This window comes from Ochotona princeps, chromosome 5 (genome assembly GCF_030435755.1).
Source record: "Ochotona princeps isolate mOchPri1 chromosome 5, mOchPri1.hap1, whole genome shotgun sequence".
NCBI classification, from domain to species: Eukaryota; Metazoa; Chordata; class Mammalia; order Lagomorpha; family Ochotonidae; genus Ochotona; species Ochotona princeps.
This window is the reverse complement of record NC_080836.1, coordinates 55311196-55337086: the sequence shown is the minus strand read 5'-3', so window position 1 is coordinate 55337086 and position 25891 is coordinate 55311196. Positions and strand designations below refer to the sequence as shown.

General features: G+C 39.8%; 1 protein-coding gene across 6 annotated transcripts in view; it reads left to right on the top strand.

Moving 5' to 3' along the window:
* LNPK (lunapark, ER junction formation factor) overlaps window positions 1–25891 on the top strand; it is an 88898-nt gene continuing 63007 nt past the window's right edge. For 2 of the 6 annotated variants that reach the window (XM_058664666.1, XM_058664665.1), the window contains exons 1-3: window positions 11376–11496; window positions 12766–12807; window positions 14016–14203. Coding sequence is in view for 5 of the 6 variants with exons in the window: in XM_058664665.1 (XP_058520648.1) it covers window positions 14172–14203 (32 nt within the window). In the remaining variant the exon portion in view is untranslated. Of the gene's footprint in view, window positions 47–1095; window positions 1127–1698; window positions 1836–9028; window positions 9118–11375; window positions 11497–12765; window positions 12808–14015; window positions 14204–25891 lie in introns of those variants that run through there. The other 4 variants (XM_058664662.1, XM_058664663.1, XM_058664664.1 and 1 more) reach the window with 4 other exon arrangements.

The window sequence follows — 25891 nt, the reverse complement described above, 5'->3', positions numbered from 1 at the left end:
TGCTTCCATTACTCTGGCACCTCAACTCTTGGCTGACCCAGGAAAGGTAATCCCCTGAGCGTGGTGCCTGTGTACTGCTTAGATGGGGCAATGGTTATAATAATGTTGTTTCTAGTTTGTGTGCTGGCTGTCAGGAGTTCCAGGAGGGGTGAGGCCTAGCAGTAGTGGAATGTGGGCAGAGAAGCCAGGGAAAGGTGAATGTCTGCAGCTTTGGAAGTGTGTCCAGGTTACTTGTTGCATCTCTCTTAGGATAACTTACATTGTTGGGGAAGCTGGGACATAGGTCTTCAGCTTAATGGATGGACTCAAGGATAATAACCATTTGTTCATTTTGGGATTATGGTTGGTTGGATGATTGGTTGGAGTGCTATATGAACTTGTGATTTGCTATTGTGCTCTATTATCACCAAGCTTGGTTAATAAACACTCCTTAATAAACCTTAGACATGTCTGGTGTGATCTTGCTCATATCCTGCAACACAAGTATAAAAGCCCATCTTTCCTGTTTATTAGTAAGAAAAGTTTCCAGAGGTGAGATGTATTTACTTAGCTACATAGACTTTCATACTTTCAAACTGGTTGCAAAACAAAAAGGTCAGATTTCCCTCTCAAAACAGTTGTTTGCTTATTTTCTTCTACATTTCTACACACAAGGCATTACATTTTAGTTCATCCTTCTAAGATGACTGAGCTCTAAATAAAAAATGTAACTCAGTACAAGCAACTCGACAGCGAATCATGTAGTAGCTTGGGGTATATTATTTTTATCAAACGATGACCATTTTATTTTCTTTGCTCGTGTTGCCAAAATTTGAACATAGCATATTAAAACTTGCACTCAAGACTCACCAACTCTATATTGAAGTAGGAGAAAAGCCCACGAAAAGCTCCGCACTCAGGGTAAAACATGGTAAAGGCCTTAGCTGAAGAGACTTAGCCTTCCCCACTTTATCGAGGGCACATCTCTCGTATTTTTTCATCCGAACATGATTTTTTTTTAGACTTGTCTTTCCAGTGCAGTGGGAAACCTAACACCGTTTAGGCACGGTTTCAAATCCAAGCCCAATATAGCCCGGCTGGTTATCACGGGCCCAGGGATCACGGCCTCTGGAGAAGTGTTCTTAAGGTGAGAATCTTAAGTGGAAAACACTGCTTGGATTGTTCTCCCCGGCTTTGAAATCCACCTCACTGGAGGTGAGGTGAGCGCCTCCGAGTCATCCAATGACCCTTTATGACGCGCGAGCCTGAGGAAAGCCTCTCGCACCGCACCGGCTCGTCTGGGACCTTGCTCTGTGGCCGGCTGCATGATCCAGGACGCTCCAGGTCCGACCCTTTTCCACACACACTCACGTCCCCAGCCTTGGTCCGACCCTCGCTCCTCTCCACGGAGGATTAGGACCACAAGGATCAGTTTTGTGTTTTCTCCCTCCAAGCCCCCGAGAGAATTGGTAGCAAAGACTTACAAGGAAAAGGAGGCAGGGGAAGAGCTAGAAATAACTGTATTGGGAAGAGTCGCAATAAACTTGAGCACGCCCCGACACGACGACGAGGCACAGAGGCCGCCTGGACCGGCATCCCTTCGCCAACCGCCCGGCTGACCCTCCCCAACTGCCCGCCCTGGCGCGTCACGTGACGGGGGAGCGGCGCGCGCCGGCTGCGGCGCCCATTGGCTGGCGGCGGGAGCGCGGGGTTTGATGGGAAGGAGTTGGCCAGGCCCCGGGCTCTGTCAGTGGCGTCCGCCGATTGCTGGAGCTGCGGGTTTGGCTTGTTACGCGGTGGCGGCCGAGGCTGTCCCGGGGTGGACGCCGGGGCCAGGCTGCACCCACTTCAGGCAGGTAAGGCGCTCAGCCTGAGGTCCCTGGCGGGGCCTTGGCGGAGCTTTGTCCCCGAGCTCCCGGTGTCCCTCTGCCGCATGCCCAGTGGCCTAGGCGCTCTGCGGAGGCGGCGGCGGCGGCTTCTCAGCCTCCCGCGGGAGTGTGCGCCGATCCCGGCTGGGCAGCCCAGGAGCAGGGATGGCTGTGGAGGTGCCGGAGACCCCGTCGTGCGGCCTCCGCGCCACCTCGGGGCGGAGGTGATCTCTCCAGCCTTGCGTGCGGTGGCTGGCTTGAAGCCTCCGTTCTTTGGCCCATCTGTTCGGGAGGGTAAAGATGCAGAAGGAGCCAGAGCGGCAGATGCCGAGGTGAACTCTGGGCTCTCTGACTGTCCTGCTCATCTCTCATTTCTCGGCTGATGTTGGGAAGATCGGCGGGGACTGCGGACTGGCCAGGTCCAGCCTCGGCGTGTGGGCGTGGGTGGTGTGCCACTTGGCCTCTGCACCTTCATCCTTATGCAGGAGAAGATGAGGTGGAGGGGTGGGGAGGAAGGGTGAAGCTGCGTAGGTGTCCCGGGCGTGGCAGACGGAGGCTGGTGAGCCTTGCCTACCTCAGTCCGTTTCGGGTCTTCCCACGCCGTGCCTCCTCGTCTGGGATTGAGAACGCGCCGGGCGGGGCTGGTGAGGTGAGCTTTGCTGACTGTGGGTTGCTCTCACGGGACCCAGCGGGACTGGGACTGCACCCAGTTTTCCCTGTTCCGCTTTCCTCTCCTCGTAGCTTTTGGTTTGTGCTGGTTACTAAAATAGTGGCCTGGGTGTCACCCTGGGCAGAACTGATCCCATTCAGTAGCGTTCTGGTGGAAGTGAGCGAAGCTTGGCCCTTGACCTCAGTTCTCTATTGAGGACCAAGTTGATTTTGTACACTTTGTCTTATACAAGAGTGGCGCATTGATAGACTTTTTCAAGTTCTCTGACATCTGCTGAAATCAGATCTCTAATTCTGCTTATGTGTTGTGTCTATCTTTACTAAAATAAGCAAAGAAAGAAGTTAAGGTTTTCATAAACGTATGGTTCTCTGGAAAATCAGTTATTTTTTGATAGTGTTTAGTGAGAATGAAAAGTGACTTGCCATGCAAGCAAGCACTGAATCGTCATAAGTTATATGAACTGCTCTTAGAGGTGTACTGCTTTTCATTTATTTTAATTTTGGACATTTGGTTTTGGAATATCTCAGAATGCTCAGTACAATTAGGACACTTGAAGGAGTTCTAAAACGAATCAGTTTTAAGCACAAATTGGAGGTAATTTGATGGTGATTAAATAGTTTATGCTTAAGTTTGAAGCATGATTAATTAGGGATAAAAGTAAACTTCCACTGCTTTTTTCTGAAAGACCTGCTGGGTTATTTTCATGGAAAAGCATGCAGAATATTTTGCTTTCCTTTTTAAATTAGAGAAAATGAGAGCAATGGAATTTTAGTAAAAATATGAACTGTAGTTTTATTTGCAATTTAAAAAATATTAAGTTGGTGCTTCTAAGACACTCAAGGTGCTTAATGTAAGTACTACATGTATTTTCTCATAACAGTATTAAGAATTGTTATGATTTATTAAGCACTGTGTGTTGGATAATGTGCCAGATGCTACATAACATCATTTAGCCAGATGCCAATGCTCCAATGTATAGATGTTGTCACCACTTTATAAATGGTAACTGAGTCTCAAAGAGTTTAAAGTGTTTTGCCTAAGATCCCATAACCCCCATGTGATTGAGCTGTATTTTAAATCCAGGCCTATTTTATTCCATTGTTTTCATGTTTTCTGAAGAGAATGGAAGATTTAAGAAAAACATTTCTCAAAATTTTAAATTCTGATACTTAAAGCTGAGTGAGACTAGCAGTTAGAAAGCATTTAAATAGTATGATTGATGTTATTATTGCTCTTTGAAAAACACAATGGGGGCCCGGCAGCGTGGCCTAGCAGCTAAAGTCCTCGCCTTAAATGTGCCGGGATCCCATATGGGCGCCGGTTCTAACCCTGGCAGCTCCACTTCCCATCCAGCTCCCTGCTTGTGGCCTGGGAAAGCAGTTGAGGACGGCCCAATGCATTGGGACCCTGCACCCACACAGGAGATCCGGAAGAGGTTCCAGGTTCCCGGCTTCGGATCGTCGCGCATCGGCCCGTTGTGGCTCACTTGGGGAGTGAATCATTGGATGAAAGATCTTCCTCTCTGTCTCTCCTCCTCTCTGTATATCTGACTCTGTAATAGAATAGAATAAAATCTTAAAAGAAAAGAAAAGAAAAGAAAAACACAATGAAATGCACCCAACTCTTAAGGTCATGCCAGATCTCCTTGTGATATTAAAGTAGAAGAGACTGTACACATCCATGGAAGAGTTCCTGGGGACAACCCATTTGAGATTGAGCCATCTGTCCACTCAAGTACAGGCAAATTGATTTACGCTTCTGAGGGAAGTACTTGGGTTGACTCCCATGTGTTTTTTTCTTTTTTTAAAGATTTATTTGTTTTTATTACAAAGTCAGATGTACAGAGAGGAGGAGAGACAGAGGGGAAGATCTTCCGTCCGATGATTCACTCCCCAAGTGAGCCGCAATGGCCGGTGCTACACTGATCCGAAGCCAGGAACCAGGAACCTCTTCCAGGTCTCCCACATGGGTGCAGGGTCCCAAAGCTTTGGGCCGTCCTCGACTGCTTTCCCAGGCCACAAGCAGGGAGCTGGATGGGAAGTGGAGCTGCCAGCAGGGCGCCCATATGGGATGCAAGGCGCTTTCAAGGTGAGGACTTTAGCCGCTGGGCTACGCCACCGTGCGGTCCCATGTGTTTTTCAATGTACAGGTATCTGAAAGGAAGCAGAAATTATGGGAAATCAACAATGAGCGTAGAAGTAAAAAGTTGTATCAGGCACTGGTATAAATAGTTCAGAATAGGTTATGTCATGTAAGCCTCTCAGAATTTCAGAAGGTCCTTATCTATCCAGCCTTTGTAGAATGGGAAATTGAGTAACAGAGAGGTAAAAAAATTTATTTGCCCAAGCTTTCGTGGTAAGTGATGGGACACCGGAATTGGGGTTAAGATGTTTGGGTGATAGGAGAGAACCATTAGTTGAAAGTAGAAGTATGACATTTAAACTAAAGAGAAATGTTTAATTATTTAGTTTTGTTGTATTTTCATGTCTGTTGTAAAGTACCACTCGTTACATGTGCATTATAGTAAATCAGCTTTTAGCAAATACCTGAATTTCTTAGAAAGCTTGCTGGAACAATAACGGTTGACTGTTTCTTTGGTTATGAATAGGAAAGCATGGATATAGCATATTGACTGTCAACTCAGTTTTTTTTCTTTTTAAAGATGTATTTATTTATTTTATTACAAAGTCAAATACACAGAGAGGAGGAGAGACAGAGAGGAAAATCCTCTGTCCGATGATTCACTCCCCAAGTGAGCTGCAACGGGCTGATGCGCGATGATCCGATGCCGGGAACCAGGAACCTCTTCCGGGTCTCCTGTGTGGGTGCAGGTTCCCAAAGCCTTGGGCCGTCCTCAACTGCTTTCCCAGGCCACGAGCAGGGAGCTGGATGGGAAGTGGAGCTGCCAGGATCAGAATCGGCGCCCATATGGGAACCCGGGGCGTTCAAGTCGAGGACCCTAGCCACTAGGCCACGCTGCCGGGCCACATCTTAACTCAGTTTTATCGCAAAAATTTAAAAGCACAAACCCTTGCTTTTGGGATCTTAGAGACTAAGCCCTGATTGTTTCATTAGCTCCAAATCAATCCTCCAAGCAAATAATTGGTGTCAAAGTTGGTTTTAATTGTGCTATTATGCATGCATTTCATATTGTGCTTATTTTAAGAGTGGCAAGTGGTAAACAAATAAAGGCTAAACTTGTAGACTTACAGTGATTGTTCTGCCTGTTTCTGGAGCTGCATGATTTTGGCAGTCATCTAGCTTTTCCTTAATGGAGATTTAAACATTGACATTTAATCAGATAAAGGAATGGAATTACATGATACATCGTGCTCAACACTGTCTGTCTTGCGTTGATAACTCCATTTCCACTTAGGTAGTTCTGTTTAACAACACTCTGAGAATGTCAGTGGAACTTTCATATATTGGTATATAACTGTTCCTATCTAATGTATATGAAGCCGACTTCATTTCTGATTTTTGTATTACTTAAAATAGCTGATTGCTTTTGAGAAAGAAAGAATGCCTACCTTTGCTACCTTATGTCTTTTTTTAGCACTTGAGCAAATTACTTCTCTCCCTCAGATGACTTATTTGTGATGTGGGGGAAAGGAATACCTAAATGATAAAAATTGTGGAAAGCATTTGTTTCAGGATCAGCTAGAGATGAGACCTTAAATAGTTGACATTGGTTTTGTTACTAATTTCATTTATTGAAAATTTGGCCTAGTGTTTGATGGCTACAGACTTAATTTGGAAGCATGTAGTTTTGTTACAAACGAAAGTGTGTTTGGTTGAATATAAAACACTATGCTAGATAAAACCATACACCAGTTCCAAAATAATGTGGTGATGTATACTTTGAGAATATCAGGTTGAGTGGTTCTTCTATATTGCAGACCTCTAACCTTTCTTTGTGATTATTTTTAGCATGTTATGAAGGTTAAGGTTTATTTGATGTTTTGACTCAGATGGAAATTTATCAATTTTTTTCTTTAAAGTTCCTGGATTTCCTAGAACTACATTTCATAAATTTGAACACTGAGCTAATACTGAAGAGTTAATCATATTAGGTTATAATTTAAATTGTCTTGTAGCATTTATTATCTTGGTTAGCTTTATGGGTCTTAAAATTTACTTTGGAAGTAATAGTGTTTTGCTGTTAGGCACTCTTTTTTTTTTTTTTTTTTTGTTAAAGAATTTATTATTATTGGAAAGCCGGATATACAGAAGGAGGAGAGACAGAGAGGAAGATCTTCCATCCGATGTTTCACTCCCCAAGTGAGCCGCAACGGGTCGGTGCGCCGATCCGATGCCGGGAACCAGGAACCTCTTCAGGGTCTCCTGTGCGGGTGCAGGGTCCCATGCTTTGGGCCGTCCTCGACTGCTTTCCCAGGCCACAAGCAGGGAGCTGGATGGGAAGTGGAGCTGCTGGGATTAGAACCGGCACCCATATGGGATCCCGGCATGCTCAAGGCGAGGACTTTAGCCGCTGGGCCACGCCTCCGGGCCACGCTACCGGGCCACGCTACCGGGCCCCGCCGCCGGGCCCATGTTAGGCACTCTTACATTTCTGAAAAAGAAACTCCAAGATAGGTATGCCTTGTACTGATTCCTTTACATTGCTGCAGGTGAAGGATCTTATTGGGCATTGGTATTACTTTGTAATTTACATTTATGATTACAAATGTGAGCAGTATGGCCTAGATAATTTTTGATTGTTTTGGAGATGAAGTAGTTCCACACAGCAAGTACAAGCTATAATTTGGTAAAAATATGTTACTTTGAAGGTATACTTTTAATATTTCAGCTTTAACGTAATAGTATTTATATAATTTTTGAATATAAACTTATTTAGAGTATGATATTATTACACAATATTGGAGAGTCATAGAAAAACACCAGATGATAACACAGCTAGGTGACATGAAGAACAAATAGCTAGAGAGACTTAGACAAAATATCTGAAATGTTTACTGAAGAGTTGGACTGTAGTGTTTAATAATAGAGACCAGCAGTCAGAAGATAAAAGGGCTTTATAAAATTTGTTTCTTCTGAGCCGTTGGAAAAATCGTTCTGTTTACTTAGCTTTTTTTTTTTTTAATAAAGATATATTGATTTATTTGAAAGGCAGAGAGGGAGGGAGAGACAGGGATGTTCATTTGCTGGTTCATTTCTTCAATGTCTTCACCAGCCAGGATCTTCTTCCAGGTCCACCACATGTGTGCAGGGTCCTGAGCGCTTGGGCCGTTCTCCACTGAGTTCCCAGACACACAATAGGCATATTAGCAGGGAGATGGAGCGGAAGTGGAGCAGCTGGGAGCTGGTGCTCACTATATATACCACAGTGGAGGCCCCTCACTTAGATTTTGTTTTGTTTTCAATTTAAGATATTAAAGGCTATCTTGTGAGAAAGGATTCATATTTTCTGTAATTTACAGATAAGAAAATCAAGGCTCAGAATCATTTAAATGGTTTTCTTAAGGTCGCAGGTAACCTTGTAACATTTATTATTCAAATTCCAGTTGGCTCTGATGTTTTTCTAAACCTTGTAAAACACCGGTAATTCCAGATAACTAGTTTAGATGGGAGATACAGGAGTGACAGAAATGGTACATTTTTTTAAATTTTATTAATTATTTTGCATTATGTGACAGTTTCATAGGTTCTGGGAATCCCCCAACCCCTCTCCATGCCCTTCCCCCATGGTGGATTCCTCCACCTTGTTGCAATATTACAGTTCAAATTCAATCAAGGTTCTTTCTTTGCAAACATATACCAAGCATAGAGTCCAGCATCTTATTGTCCAGATGAATTGAACAGTTTCTTGGGGAGACCATTGACAGAAATGGTATTTTAAAGCATATTGATGTTTTAAAGTATATTGACTGAAGGTAGTATAATAAAACTTGCCTTAAAGGAACAACAAGGAACTGTGAGGTGAAATGATATACATTTCAGAAATTCCTTGTAATTTAAAATCTTTCCAGTTTTATTTTCACTTTAAAATATGTCCTCACTATGAAGAGGTGATTTTTTAAAAGAGATTTATTTGAAAGGCAGAACTACAGAGAGAGAGAGGGAGAGAAAGAGAGAGAGAGATCTCTTCCATTTGGTGCACTACCCATTTGCAATGGATGTGCCTGGAACAGAACAAAGCCAGGAGCTGGGACCTTCATCCGGTCTCCCGTGTGGGTGCAGGAGCCCAGGGACTTGTGCCATGCTTTCCCAGATCATTAACAAGGAGCTGGATTTGAAGTGGAGCAGCTGGCACTTAAACTGATGCCCATTTGTGGTTCTGGGATGCAGCTTCACCCATTATGCCACAGTGCCCACTCAGAAAGAATTTTTTAAAAGGTGGAATCCATCAAAATGATTTAATTCAAGTTCTACATACAGTCTAAATAAATTAATGTGTTATAGTATTTTTAGGTCATATTGCAACATCTAAATTTTGTCATTTGTGTTGTGTTTTTAACTTAACATTTGAAAATACTTGTTCTATTTCTAGCTGTGACTTTCTTTGGATGGTTGATGACATTTGTCATTGTGCCCAGTTTCTATGCATAAAAGATGGGTGGATTATTTTCTCGATGGAGGGTAAGTTATTCTTTACAACTTGCTAGCTCTTAAGTGTAATTATGTAAAGATATTACATAATGGTATCTGCAACGGTTTCCTCTGTGCTGTTGCCTTTAGTAGTAGTTTGATATTATCCTTAACTCCAGTTAATTTCTCTTCTTTCTAATTTGCTTTCCTATTTTGATTTTAGAAGTTTTACTTTTTGTATAGATATCTATTGTCTTTAATAAAGCTGTTTGACTTATAACTGAACTGTATTTCTGTATTCATGTATTTTTGTCAAAATGTTTTCTTGTTTTCATCTTTTGTCTAGATTTCAAACTTATTTGAAACATAGTGGAAATTAAATATTCTGTAACAGACTTAAAATTTCCAAGGGATTTGTTTGAAAGTCAGAGTTACAGATTGGGAGGGAGAGACACAGATAAAGAGCTTCCAGCTGCTGTTTGCTTCCCAAAGGCCACACCAGTTGGGGCTGGGAGAGACTGGAAGCCAGGAACCTGGAACTCCATCCGGGTCTGCCATATGGGGTTGGGAGTCCAAGTGCTTGGACCATTTTCTAGTGCCTTTTCAGGCACATTAGTTAGCAAGGAGCTGGATCAGAAGTGGGACAGCCATGACTTAGAGTTGTGCTGTTACAGGATTCTGGTGTTGTAGGCAGGGACTTAGCACCCTGTTCTGCACACTGGCCTCTGCACATAGAATTTTTAAAGACTGTTTTTTCTTAACGTAATGCTTATCACAAATATTTACTGAAGTCACGCTAGAGTTTTAGGAATTAGAGGTTAGCTAAAGTTAATGCGGTTTGGTTGTATTGGGTAAGTGTTTAGAAGTATTTCAAATTTAGAGCTATAAAATATAAATGTAAGAGGAGATGATATAACCTAGGACAAATTGCTTATTTTTTGATTCCTTGTATTATAATAGAGTCTAGCAATACTTTGCACATAATATAATTTTTGAACTATTGTTAGGATAGCATTGTTTTGAACTGCCATTATACTGATTCTGCCTTTATCTTCCTTTATTTTTTAAATTGGCAGATAAAATTACATATATTGACATGTATTTTTTAAAAAATTTTTATTATTATTATTATTTTTATTACATTGCATTATGTGACACTGTCTCATAAGCTCTGGGATTCCCCCAACCCCTCCCCATACCCTCCCCCCATGGTGGATTCCTCCACTTTGTTGCAGTATTACAGTTTAAATTCTGTCAAGATTCTTTCATTGCAAGCATAGAGTCCAGCATCGTATTGTCCAGAAAATTCAACGGTTTCTTGGGGAGACCATCTCTGGTCTGAAAGCAGAGCTGGCAGAATATCATCCCAATCAATTAAAAGCCACAGCATAACATCAACAACGATTTACAACATTATGGAATTAATTGACATGGTATTGAGTAACAAATATGTTAAAAAATGCAATGCAAGTTCTTAACCATATCCTGTGACTACTTCATTGACATTTCAATTTTAGTTTATACACAGAACTGGCTGCTATGCACCTTAAAATGGCTATAGGGTACTATTCAGCTGTTTCGTGTCTATTTTCATTTTAGCATTCAACAGTTTATTGTGTTGAAGCATAATTTTGCTGAACTTGGCAGATTTTGGGATAGTCTAAACTGGCTTATAACTCTAACAAGGCATATGTCAACAGTTGAAATGCAGAATGGTTTACACACACACACAGACACACACACACACACACACACACACACACACACACACACACACACACACACTGGAATAGATAGAGAACAACAAGGAAAGCTTGGAACCAGTCAGGAAACGGTCAGTGTGGACTCACACATGCCTTACTAGGTAGGACACAAAGATTAGTTACTCCTCACTAAGGCGTTGAAGATTTCTCTGCACACCCCTCCTAAAACTGTTCTGCACTTCCACTGTTGACATGTATTTGTTTTAAGAATGATTAAATCTAGCCAATTGAATAATGTATTATCTCACATAGTTATCAGTTTTGTAGTAAGAACACTTAACATGTACTTAGCATTTTCAAGAATATATCATCATTAGATAAAGTCAGTGTGATGTATAATAGATATTTTGAATTTAATTCTCCCATCTTAATAGTAATTTCATGTTCTTCAGTAACCCTCTTCCCCAAATCTATCACCCTATGATAGCCACCATTCTATTCTAATTCTATGAGATGGACTTTTTTAGATTTCACATGAGTGAGAAGACTCCCTTTATGGAAACCTTAGGCTTCCTTTTTCTTTCTAACTCAGATGAATCATATGAAATTGCCAATGTTAAATGCTTATAAAAATGGCAGTTTCATACAGTTCAGCCTGAAGTTAACAACTCTTATGGGAACTAAAAGGAATTCATATTCATTACTCTGATTGTTGAGTATGTAATTGGTAAATATCTTTCTAAGTATTACATTTGCCATTTTTGCTCGTTTTTATTCTAGGCGACATAAAAAAAAATTGTCAAACTCTGCTATAATGAAGTATTCTGATCTTTCAAAAAGATACTTAAGAATTTAGAATGAAAGTATTACTACCTGTTGATTTTGACCCCTAGAGTTGAAAATGAACTTTTGGTAAATAACACATCAGATTATCTCTAGTCTGTTTTTTTTTTTATTAAATAAAGCAAACATTTATTAAATTGTGATAAAAACATTCCATCAAATTACAAAACCTGAGTAAGAAAAAACAAACGGCACATGCTTAACTGTAGTTGACATTCAAATGAAATTTGCATTCCCAAAATATTATACAGTAATTAGAAAATACCAGCCAAAGTAATATTAGGATACTTTTATGTGCGGTCTCAACAAATTTGAACAGAAGCAAGTTTTAACAAAGGTAAATTTTACAGTAAAACATAGCAGTAGATTAAGGATCTTAACATGTTTGTTTTACTGCTATTTGACACTATGATACAAAAAGAAGAGGATTTACTTGACATTTTTAATAAATATCTCATGGGCTGTTGAGTGCCTTACTGGTGAAAAGATTTAACTGGCTAATCTCATCAATCCATTTTGTACATTTAGTAAGCATCAACTCTGCCCTACATAACTCTTAATGCAATTCACAGCATACAAATGGTTATCATATTAAATACATAATCAACTCGGACTTCTCAACAACGAGGAAATTAGTAAACCATCAAACGGACTGCTTACCATACACTATCCTCATAACTAAATAACACACAAAAAAATCAAAATAATATTTGTCATCACTCTAAACTATTGCCAGCAACTGACGGAAGCTGCCAATTTGCCATATTCATGTTCTAGTCTGTTTTTTTTAAAATATAAATTCTTTTAATTAATCATGTCTTAAGAACATTTTTCTTGGAGGAAAATTGTTTCTCTATATGAAAGTATGCTCTGCTGAGGTTTAAAATGGGAAGAATTGAACTGCCAGAGTCAAAAGTCTTTTTGAGGCTAAAGAAGTTAAGTAGGGAAATGCTTATTTCTTAAATCTTACATAATTCTATTTGTAATTATAATTTTTTATTTAAGTCTGATTACAGAAAGGAATATATGTTGTGAAATGTTTGTAAAAAACTCAACTTTTGATAATAATGTTGTTTATGACTGTGTAAATCAGAATGTTTCTTGATTTATAGCCATAAGTTTTAATGCTGTCTCATTTTTATTTCCATAACAGACAAAACCTTCAACTGTGGAAGTTCTAGAAAATATAGATAAGGTATGTTCTTTATCAATGAGATATTCATTTTAATTCATTTTAGGTATGAAGTAGCTATCATTTTAGTCTGAATTTTATGGAGAATAGATATGGAAATTTAGAGGTGTTATGGAGGAAACTTGAGAACTTTAATGTTACATGATTTCAAAAAAATCCCCCATGGTGACTTAAGTTTCTATCAAGTAATAGAGTCTATTGGAATTAAATTATACCCACAATGTGAAATCAGTGTTATAAAATGATTATAAGATGATGTACAGTGATTTTTAAAGGTCTGCAAAACTTAAAACTATTATCTGCCATCAAGAGTAGTAATTCTTCGGGAATAAAAGTGATAGACTGGATGAATATTATGGGTAATTTTTCCTTTTTTTAATATTTTTTTTTATTGGAAAGTCAGGTCTACAGAGAGAAGGAGAGACAATCAGAAGATCCTCCATCCTCTGGGTCACTCCCTGAGTGGCCACAACAGCCTGATCCGAGCCAGTCCGGAGCTAGGAGTAAGGATCCTCTTCTAAGTCTCCCATGCAGATGCAGGATCCCAAGGGTGGGCATCTTCTACTGCCTTCCCAGTAGCAGGGAGCAGGATGGGAAGAGGAGCATCTGGGACATGAAACGCTGCCCACATGGGATCCCGGGCATGCAAATCGAGGACTTTAGCCACTATGTTATCATACCAGGCCCCCCCTCCTCTTTTTTTAAGATTAAGTTTTAAGGCAGAGTTGAAAAGGGAGAACAGGATGAGAGAGAGAGAGAGAGACAGACATCTTTCATCTGTGGTCTTCTAAAGAGGCCGCAATGGCTGTTGCATGGGCCAAGTTGAAGCCCAGAGCTTAAACTCTGAATTCCAGCCTGACCCCATTAATTTTTGTCTTTTTTTAATATTAGTTACCAAAGCTTTCAGGTCTTGTATTAGGAGAATCAGTAGTTGTATGACTCAGTCAGTATTATTTCTTGATGCACATTTCATTCCTTTAAGCTTTGATGAGTTGATAGGGTAAAGTAGTAATTTTGCATTTTAAGCAGTGATTTGTTTGAGTAGTCAGAATAGGCATTTTAAAATCTTAGCTTCCTTTTTAGTTTTTCATATTTAAAATTATTGGAGCATTATGTTTCAGCAAATTTTAAGAATTCTTCCATATAACGTTTATCATGTTGAGAATTTTGAAGTTTAAGATTTAATATGTGAAATAATTTTCTCTTAACAGGAAATTCAAGCATTGGAAGAATTTAGGGAAAAAAATCAGAGATTACAAAAATTATGGGTTGGAAGATTAATTCTTTATTCTTCAGTTCTCTATCTATTTACATCCTTAATTGTATACTTGTGGTACCTTCCCGACGAACTTACAGCAAGACTTACCATGACACTCCCATTTTTTGCTTTTCCATTGGTGTAAGTATATGTTCTTTTACTTGACTTTTCTTCCTTTTATCAGATGGCTTTATCATATGAAGTCTTTTTGTTATAAAATAGTAATGCCTGAGATTGAAAAAAATTTCATTTTCTTTGTAGTTTGAAAAATATTTCTTCAAAATAGTAGAACAGTTGTTTTGAGCCTGTATTTATAATTCAACATATTTGAGAAATATCACTCAGAGAGATTAGTAATGATGGGTCTATATGACAATGTTTTGTGATTTTTTGGATGGCCAAGATCCTCTGGGATCGTTGTTCATGGAGTGGGGAGTAGTGGTAAAGGAGGGTTTGTAAAACCAACAGAACAAATGCCCAAATGATTCTAGATATTATTCCATTCATTGGAACTTTGACCCTTGGTATAGAAGTACAGTATAGCACCTTATAGGTGATGTTTTGATGAAGAATTTTGAAAGACTGTTGAATACAAAGTTTGTGTTTCCGGTTAACATTTTATATATAGACGTATACCAGTTGTGCAGACATTGGATTATGATGGTGTATGGTGCACAAAAATAGAAAATCTCTGACTGTAGTTGTTAGACTGAATATATTGTATAGTAGGTATGATGAATACCATGCGAAAAAAGATAAAGTGCTAGGGGAGTGTATATCACAGGTCCCAACCCAGCCTGTGGGTGGAGATAGCTGTGAGAGACTCACAAATTTAGTCACTTAGTACCCCAGCCATTAAATTCTAGTTCTGCAGGTGAGAAGTTTAGGTGGCTTTGCTGCGGTCTCTGCTTAGAGTTTCATGGTCTGGATCACGGAGTGAATTTTTTTTTTAAAAAGATTTATTTAAAAAGCTGAACTACAGAGAGGGGAGCGAGGGAGAGATGTTTCATCTACTGTTTTAATTTCCCAAATGACTGCAAAAGTCAGACCTGGGCCATGCTGAAGTCAGGAGTCAGGAACATCATACTAGTCTTGTGGATGGAAGGGACCTAGTTAATTACATGGGCTGTCTTGCTTTTCAAAGCATGTAGCAGAGTTGGAGCCAAAGTAGAGCAGCGGGGACTGAAGCCCACACTCTGATAAGGGTAGTGAAGTTGAAAGTGGCAGCTTAACCTGTTGCAACACTTTGCTGACATCTTCTGTGGAGGTTTTGAGGGGAGAATCTGTTTCTAGGCTTTATTGGGTTGTTGACCAATTTCTGCTGCAAGTCTTGACATTTTCTTCTGCTCTTAGCTAGGAGATAGCTCTGCTTATAAGAACTTAAGTGAATTATATTTGATCCAGCAGGATACTCTTCCTACCTTAAAATAAACCTGAGTAATGACTTTAATTACCTCTGCAGAGTTCGTTCACAGCAATAGCTAAATTAATATTTGATTATAATCCAGAGGATGGAAATCATTGGAAGGATATGTTTAGAATTATGCCTACCAAAAAAATGAGAAGTTTTGATACCTGAAGGATGAGTATGTGTGTGTAAGGTGGTGTGACATGGTGTTTTAGACAGAACAAAAACCTGCTTAAAAGGCCCCGAGGTATGCTAGAGCTTGATCTAGTTGAACAATGAAAAGAAGGCCAAAGACTTGATCATAAAGAAAGTCTGGGTAGTTGTTAGAGGATATTTCATATATACATATATATGTATGTGTGTATATATATATATATATATATACACACATACATATCTCCATAAGAATATATAGTATATATTCTTATATATCTAATATATATTCTAACTATATATATATAATATAGTTAGAAGCAGTTTGTAGCCACTGAGGTTGTAGCTTTAGAGGAACAGGAAATTAAAAGATTGTAACTGTCTAGGAGAGAACTGATGAGTGGTGATTTGTCCTTGAGTGCTGGGGTTGAAGAGAAGCAGATTGAATGAATTGAAGTAGATGCACTGAAGAGATTTAATAGATAAGTGGAGAGGCTTTTGGCAAGTGAATGGGCATGGACTAAGGGGGAGAAATCAAATGTAAAATTCAAATTTGTGATTTGGGAAATGTGGTTAATGGCAGTGTATCCCAACTAAATAGGGAGCATGATGAGGAAGAACAAATTTGGTGACCCACCAAGACTAAGATGCCTGGATACTTTTGAACTAGAGCTACCAAAAGATGGTAAAGTTTGAATATGAATCTCATAACAAAATCTGAGTGGGAGATGTAGATTTAAAACTTAGTAGCGTCTGATTGATAATTGAAACCATCTTCTCTTCAAGCATAAAGTATTAGGCATCTGTGATGTATTAGTTGTTAGCCAGATCCTAGTAATACACAAAGTAGTGATGAAATGTCTGCCCTCAAGGAGCTTACATTCAGTTAGTGTTTGAAAGACAAAAAATACAGATAGGAACAACAAAAAACCTAATTTGAGAGAGACTGATTGATTGATTGAAATTCCATGGAGATGGATGGTTTCAGAAGGCCCTTTTTGAAGAGTGGTTTCTGAGTTCACAACTGCAATATGAGGAAGAACCAGTGTGGAAAGAATTAGAATTTATGATAGACTGCTTATAGTGGCCTGTAGATCTATAGAGAGATGTATAGGAGGATTGTCCTCAAAAATATTAGGAGTAATTCTTTCTAGGTAGCAGAATTTTAAGTAATTACTTCTTTCTGTATGCCTTTTTGGGTGTTTCGATTTTTTTTGTGTCAATGAGTTCTTCATACTCTCAAATCAGAAATGCTATGGTTGAGGGAGTGTGTTTCTAAGAAAAGAGAACACAAAATACAAAGGCTGCTAATTAGGAGAGAATATGATTTACTTGAGAGCCACAAAGGTATATGCATGTGAAATGTATGATGAAGAGGAAGAATAATATTAGATGAGCTTAGAGGATCAGGAAAGATTCAGACTATGGAGGGTCAGATTTAGGAGTTTGAATTTGAGAGAAATGTGAGTTTAGTAAAGGCTTAGTGGAAGAATGGTATGAGGTCAAGTTAATAGTGTCTCATGCTGCGCTGTGCAGATTGAGAAAGAAGAGAAAAGGAGTAGAAACAGCTAAGAGTTCTTACAGAAGCTTAATCTGAAAGCAACTGCTTAGTGAATATAGATAACTTGGCAGTATTTCAGAATTTGGTGGAAGAAAATGAGAGGGAAAGGAAAAAGGAAGAACCAAGGATGATACTGAAATTTTTGGTTTGGGATTTTGTGGCAGAAGGCTCTTTCCTTTTGAGATTAGGATAGTAAGAAATTGTGTTTCTTTAGTTTTCAGTGCAGGGCGTTTTCAAGTAAAAACTCAGAAATTCAAAGTTTTAGATTCATTTCTCATTTATACAAATTTGAACATCCATTGTTCAAATCCAAGAGCTCAAATTGCACACTTATTATTATTTTAAAGATTTATTTATTTTATTACAAAGTCAGATATACAGAGAGGAGGAGAGACAGAGAGGAAGATCTTCCGGCCGATGATTCACTCCCCAAGTGAGGCACGACGGCCGGTGCTGCGCCGATCCAATGCCGGGAACCAGGAACCTCCTCCGGGTCTCCCGTGCGGGTGCAGGGTCCCAAAGCATTGGGCTGTCCTCAACTGCTTTCCCAGGCCACAAGCAGGGAGCTGGATGGGAAGTGGAGCAGCTGGGATTAGAACCGGCGCCCATATGGGATCCCGGGGCTTCCAAGGCAAGGACTTTAGCCGCTAGGCCACGCTGCCGGGCCCACACTTATTAATTTCTTGATTTTCCTTTTTTTGGTGAAATCTTTCAGAACACTTTTTATCCTAGTCCTTGTGGCAGAGTTTATAATGCTGATTCCTTTTCCCTTTTTCCTTTCCATTTTTTTTCATAAAGAAAGGAGAAAAGAAGTTTAAAAAGGGAAAAAATGATAGGTTGACTTTTGCATTTAAGAAAATTCTTTTTTTTTTTTAAAGATTTTATTCATTTTATTACAGTCAGATATACAGAGAGGAGGAGAGACAGAGAGGAAGATCTTCTGTCCGATGATTCACTCCCCAAGTGAGCTGCAACGGCCGGTGCACGCTGATCCGAAGCCGGGAACCTGGAACCTCTTCTGGTTCTCCCACGTGGGTGCAGGGTCCCAATGCATTGAGCCGTCCTCAACTGCTTTTCCAGGCCACAAGCAGGGAGCTGGATGGGAAGTGGAGCTACCGGGATTAGAACTGGCGCCCATATGGGATCCTGGCGCGTTCAAGGCGAGGACTTCAGCTGCTAGGCCACGCTGCTGGGCCCAAGAAAATTATTTCTTTGAAAGTCAGATTTGAGGAGACCGAGAGGCACACAGAGAGCTCTTCCATCCACTGGTTCACTTCTGAAATGGCCACAGTGACCAGGGCTGGAACAGACAGGCCAGGTCTGGGAGCCAGGAACTTCTGGATTTCCCATGTGAGTGGCCAGGATTGAGCGCTTGGACCATCTTCTGCTGCTTTCCAGGCCCTTGACAAGGAGCTAGATAGGAAGTGGAGCAGCTGAAATTTGATCTACCCAGAAGGGCTGCCAGTGTCCTATGCGCCTAGCTGTGCCATTATGCTGGCCCTGAATTACCATTTTTTTTTATTAATTATTATGCATTATGTGACAGTTTCATAGGCTCTGGGAATCCCCCCACCCCTCCCCACGCCCCTCCCCCCTGGTGGATTCCTCCACCTTGGTGCAGTATTACAGTTCAAATTCAATCAAGATTCTTTCCTTGCAAACATATACCAAACATAGAGTCCAGCTACTTATTGTCCAGATGGGTTGAACAGTTTCTTGGGGAGACCATTTCTGGTCCAAAGTTAGAGCTGGTAGAATATCATCCCAGTCAATTAAGAGTCCCAATATAACATTAACAGCAATTTGTAACATTATGGAATTGACATGGTTTTGCGTAACCAGTATGTTAAAAAAAAAACAAAAAACAAGTTCTTAACCACAACCTATGATTTGCTCATTGACATTTCAATTTTAGTTTGTGTACAGGACCGGCTGCTATATACCTTAAAATGGCTATAAGGTACCATTCAGCTGTCTCGTGTCTATTTCATTTTCGTATTTAGCCATTTGTTGTGTTGAAGTATAATTTTACTGATCTTGGCAGATTTTAGGATAATCTAGACTGGCTTGTAACTCTAACAAGACATTTGTCAACAATTAAGGTGCAGAACCTGAATTACCTTTTTAAAATATCTTCATATCTTCACATCTTTTGTATTCATTGATTCAACCAAATGCATATTGAAATATTAAAAATAAACCCTGCACCAATTTTATACCTTTTTTCCTTGTCATTATTTCCAAAACAATACAGTGTATCAATTTTAATTTACATTTCATTAAATATTATAAGTAATGTAGAGATGATTAGAAGTAAATGGGATATAACATAGGTTATATGGAAATATTGTACCATTGCTTAAGGGAGGTGGTGTCTGGGAGGGATCCTGGAACCAATCCTCTGCATATGAAGAGCTAACTAAAAGCCAAACAAAATGGCTTCAGGGCATTTTAAATATGGGACTTGATTTTTTGATTATAAAATATTTGAACCTAGTATATAATGGAGTGCTCATTTTTAAGGCTATCTACAAATTTCAGTGGATTAGATATATTTTATAGTGAAGATATATTTTATTTATTTGAAAAGCAGAATTCCACACACACACGGAAGCAGAGAGAAAGATATTTTCATCCACTGATTGACTCCCCAAATGACCATCATGTCCAGGGATGGGCCAAGCTGAAATTGAAACCAAGAGCCAGGAACCTTTTCCATGTCTGCCAGTAAACACAACGGTCCCGGAACTTAGGCTCTCATCCATTGCTTTCCCATAGGCATTAGCAGGGAGCTGGAGAGGGGGTAGCTAGGATTTGAACTGGTGTCCATCTAGGATGCAGGCAGCAACCTAACACACTGTGCCACAGCATCAGCACTACTATTTGTTTTTTAAAAGTGTAGAAGTTTTATTTCTTAAATACGTTTTCTCTAGTTGAATCTTTTCATTGTTTAGCATGTGGCTTTAGTAGCCTTGCGGTATCACTCTGACTGTTCTGCGTCACCTGCATCTAGTATTTCTGGCTTGTTAAGCTTTAGAGCCACTTGGTGCCACTTCTCACTGTTTTCATTCACATTTGTGACCCTGTTCTCAGTTTCTGTTTCAGTGAGCTCTTTGCTGTTGGGAATGTAGACTAGTTAGCCAACAAAGAATAGAATTGTGTTCTGGTTGATGACAATCAAAAATGCATGAAAGAAAATGCATTTATGTGAAAGTGAACTTTGTGGTGAGTAGAAGACCCCCCATGGTAATTTTTCTTTTGTCTGTAACATGAGCTGTTACCCAAGCTTACCCTTGGACTTTTTCTTTTGAAACAGTTTTGAGTGTTGGACTAGGATTTACATCAAGGAATTGGAAGCAGAAGGAGTGATTGTTTTACTTCTTAGTGGTTTTTTTTCTTTTTCTTTCTTTTTTTTTTTTTTTTTTTTACACTAAGTGAACCATCAACTTTTGTCTTTTTATTAACTTTCAAGTTCCCTTATAGACTTTGAATCTTGGACAGCTCAGTTTTGTTTCATTTTAAAAAGATTTATTTATTTGAAATCCAGGGCTAGAAAGAGATGGAAGGAGACAGATCTTCCTTCTGCTGCTTCATTAGATGGCCCCAGTGGCCAGGATGGGCCAAAACCAGGAGCTTCTTGCAGGCTTCCCATTTGATAGTGAGGAACCCAAGCACTTGTGCCATTTTCCAGTTCTTAGGCCATTAAGGGGAAACCAGATTGGAAATGGAATAGCCAGGACTTGAACTGGCACTCATATGGGCTGCTGGTTTTGTAAGCGAGGAGTTTAACTGCTATGCCACAGTGCTGGCCCCAGGATAACTTACTTGTATAAATTATAATTTTATAGACATTTATTCTGTGTTAATTATTCTGAAGTCAATTATTGTAAAATGTTTACCTTTCTAGAGTAGGTAGCCATCATTATTCTCCATAGAATTTTATTTTTTTTTGCTTTTTAAAACAAGGGTGAAGGGGCGGGGGGTGGCTGTCACTGTGGTGCAGGTATTTAATCATGGCTTGCTCTATCTGCATCCCGTATTGGAATGCTAGTTCTCATTCTGGCTGCTCTGCTTCCAGTCAGCTTCGTGTTAGTGCTCCTGAGAAGGCAGCAGCAGACAGCTCAAGTATTTAGGCCCAGGTACCGTGATGGGGACTAGGATGAAGTTCCTGGCTCCTGGCTCTGACCTGGCCCAGATCTGATTTCTACACCTTGAGAGTGAAATCAGCAGATGGAGGTTCTCTTCATATCTCTCTCCTACTTACCTTCTTCTCTCCCCTTCTTTCTCTCCCATTCTCTGCTGTTCTGCCTTTCAAAAAAATACATCTTTAATTAAGAGGGAAGGGGAAAGAGAGTGAAAAACCTCATCTATCATTCGTTCCTCCAATGCTTGCAGTGGTCTGCACCAATCCAAGGAAGACAAGAGCCGAGAACCCAGTTGACGTCTCTGACACGGGTGGCAGAAGCGCAGCTACGGCAGCCATCCTGTGCTGCGTCCCAGGATATGCTTTAGGAGCCTGGTGCTGATTGTGCAGCTGGGACTGCAGCCCTGGCACTCAAACCCAGACATGTTGATAGGGGAATGTGGGCATCCCTGGCTGTGTCTTAACTGCATCTGTAAATATCTGCTGCCCATTTTCTTTTATAATAGTATTGGAGCAAAGAAATTTAAGCAAGAGAATTGAAATATGTCCCCATTTCCTTTATTTTATTTCTACCTAAATTGAAAGCCATTTAAGGAAATGGCTTTATTTTTTATATTTTAAATGCTTTATTTTATGACAGTTTAATAGGCACTGGGGTTTACCCTTCCCCTCCCCCCCATTGGTCTCCTCTTCAGTCTTTCACTAGGTGTCTTCCGAGTGCCCTCAGAAGTCCATCATACTGCCATTGAGGTGTCTGGCAACGATGTAAGGGCTTATCTGTTGTTTTGCTGTGAGTCCATCTTTGTATTACAAGTACAGGGATATACTTCTCTCTTTCTGCCTATGGACAAATTTATTCCTGCTGCACTTCCATTATACCTTCCTTTAGGTGCAGATTTTCAGTTGTCTGAGTATAATCCATACTGATTTCCATACAGGCTGCACCAGCCTGCAATCCCACCAGCAGTGGAGTAGGGTTCGGTTTTCCCCACATCCTTGTCAGCAAGTGTTGGTCTTGGTTTTCTGTATGTGAGCCATTCTTACTGGAGTTAGGCGTTACATCAGTGATGTTTTTGTTTGGATTTCCCTTATTACCAGGGCGCTTGAGCATTTTTCATATGCCTGTTAGCCATTTGGATTTGTTGCTTTGTAAAGTGTCTGCCCATTTCCCTTGTCCATTTTTTGACTGGTTTGTTTGTTTTGTTGTTCTGGTTGTTCTGGAGTTCTTTATGTATTCTGGAGATTAACCCTTTGTCTCCTGTGTAGTGTGTGAAGATTTTCTCCCACTCTGTGATTGCTTTTTTACTTTGTTAATTGTTTCCTTTCCTGTGCAGAAGCTTCTTAGCTTGATGTAGTCCCATTTGTTTATTTTGGTCTTGATTGCTATTGCTTTTGCTGATTTTTCTAGGAAGTCAGAGCCTACACCTAAATATTGCAGTGTTTCCAACTTTTTCTTTTGAAAGTTTGATGGTTTCCGGATGTAGATTTAGATCTTTTATCCATTTAGATTCGATCTTTGTGTATGATGAAAGGTGTGGGTCTAGCTTCTTGTTTCTGCAGGCTATCAGTCAATTGTCCCAACAGCATTTATTGAAAAGACCTTCCTTTTTCTCTGGAATGTTGTCTGTTTTCTTGCTGAAGATTGTTTGGCTCTGTCTGGGTTCCTTTTTGCTGCTTCTGTTCTTCTCCATTGATTTTCCTCTCTTTTTCTGTGCCAGTACTAGGCTGTTTTAATAACCACCACCGTATATGATGTCCGAAAGTCTGGGGTTGTGATCCCCCCTGCCTCACTAGGTTCTTATTCTTCAGGATGGTTCTGGCTATTCGTGTTTTTTGTGCTTCCAGGTGAACCTTTGTATCATTTTTTCCAGCTCTATGAAGAATGTTCTTGGTAGTTTGATTGGTATCACATTAAATGTATATATTGCTTTTGGTAATATGGACATTTTGATGATATTGACTCTGCCCATCCAGGAACATGGTATATTTCTCTACTTTTTGAAGTCTTCTTCTATTTCTTTTGTTAGTGTTTTATAGTTTTCTTCATAGAGGTCTTCCACATCTTTAATTAGGTTTAGTCCCAGGTATTTCATTTGAAATGGCTTTAATTTTAACACAGTTTTATGTCTTCTTCCCTTTTTCCCCATCCAGCTTCCTTAGTTCACTTAGAAAGCTGGCAAAACAAAGTGTGTAACCTTTTGAAGAAAGCTGTTTGTTTGATGATATTCTAATAAAATGCCTATTATCTTTCATCAACAATGGTTGAATCTTAAAGGAGATGTTAAATGTGACACTTTCCTACCTTGTTTTACTCTTTGAATTGGTAGGTAAGAAAATTATTTTGCAAAAATCCCATGTTTGATAGATACGTTATGGATCTTGAATTTAAAAGAGTTATGTGCTAAGTCATGTTGTCTAAAAATAGTAATAATTTTACTACCTTCTCTTGGAATTTCTGTGTAATTTCTTTTTTTAATCTTGGCTATTAGTTAACTTCAGGGCCATGTTAAACTTTAAAGAAAATAATTAACATACTTAACATCTTTGTTTTTTTTTTTTTTTTGGTAAAGATTCATTCTGTTTTTTTTTTTTTTTTTTTTTTAAATTTATTTATTTTATTACAGTCAGATATACAGAGAGGAGGAGAGACAGAGAGGAAGATCTTCCGTCCGATGATTCACTCCCTAAGTGAGCCGCAACGGCCAGTACTGCGCCGATCTGATGCCGGGAACCAGGAACCTCTTCCAGGTCTCCCACACGGGTGCAGGAACCCAATGCATTGAGCCGTCCTCAACTGCTTTCCCAGGCCACAAGCAGGGAGCTGGATGGAAAGTGGAGCAGCTGGGTTTAGAACCGGTGCCCATATGGGATCCCGGGGCTTTCAAGGTGAGGCTTTAGCTGCTAGGCCACACCGCCGGGCTCAAGATTCATTCTTTATTTGAAAGGCAGAGTTTATAGATTGAGAGATAGAGATCTTTCACCTGCTGGCTCATTCCCCAAATGACCTTAATGTCCAGAACTGGGGCAGTCTGAAGCTGGGAGCCAGGAGCTTCTTCCGAGTTTCACACATGGGTGCTGAGGCCCAAGAATTTGAGCCATCTCCATTGCTTTCCCAGGCCATAACTAGGGAATTGCATCATAAATAGAACAGCTGGGACTGGAACTGGTGCTTACATTAGATGCTGGTGCTCTAGACAGAAGATTAGCTTGCTAAGCCACTGCACCATTCCCCTTCTGCCCCTCATTAGTTTTTTTTGGGTGCAAAGTTTCCCTGTTAGAGATTATTCTGACTTTTGAACTTAGACATATTTGATCATATTAAGAAATTCTGTAACTATTATTTAGTTTATTGATTTATACTTGATCATACTAAAGAATTTTGTGAAGATTATTTTAAACTTATTTTTTAATGTTTTTAAGCCAGAAAAGTTGCTGAGTTTTATTAAATTGTTTTATTATCTGTGGAGATAGCCATGAGATTTTGTATCTTACAGCTTGTGAGATGATTATACTGTGGTTTGAATGTGTCCCTCAAAAAGCATGTTTTGAACACTTGATTTCCAAAGAGAGTAGGGTTGAAAGGTGGTCTAATGCCCGGGAATCTGGGCGTGAGGGCCGAGTTAAGAGATGAATGCCATGCCTGAAGTAGATTCATTATCAAAGCAGGAGTTTGCCTTAGCTTTTATGCTGTGTCTTCTAAACCTCTCCATGGGAAAATGCATCAAGAAAGCTCTCACTAAATGCTAGCTCCTGACTACTTGTACATTATGTCCAGAGCCATGAGAATACATTTCTATTGTGTATAAATGACCTAGTCTTAGGTATTCTATTACAGCAGTACAAAATGGACTGAAACAGAATATTGATGCCAGAAGTGAGATTGTTGCTATGACGAACTCCTAGAAATGTGGAGCAGCATTAGAACTGGATAATGGATAAGGACAAGGGATACTTTGTAGTGAATGCTTGCAAATGCCTGTACTGCTGTGAGAGGAGCATCAGGGAAGAAGGAAGCTATAAGGAAAGCCTGAAACTTCTTTTAATGTTTTTTCTCCTTCAATTTTGTTTTAATGGGTTTTAAAATTCTGTGACAGGTTTTCGTCAAGTTGTTACCATTACTGAGTATTATTGCTTTTAAAAACTAGAACTTAGAACTGCTTTGCATAAAACCCCCCAAATAAGCCACAAAACATTCTTTTGTTTTGAAGATCTTTACAATGCATTGTTATTATTAACAAGTCATTTATTGTTAGTTTTATGTGGCGGTTGCAATCACTAGCTCTGACATTGCTTACCGTGGCAGTGGGTGGTCCTTACTTAGTTTGCCCTGTGTTCTGGGCAGGCTGGTGATCTCTGCTCCAGTGGCATTTTGTGTCCACTGCTTTGATGACACCTGCTGCAGTTGTCTGTCTCATTTTACAAAGAGCAGGTTAGAGATTTCTTAAGTTGTTCTGATTAAAATGGTCGGATATGGCAATTCTGATGAGGTCTCTGATGAAAATGACGAATAGTATAAGAGAAACTGAAATAAAGATCATCCTTGTTGGAAATTGGCATATAAGT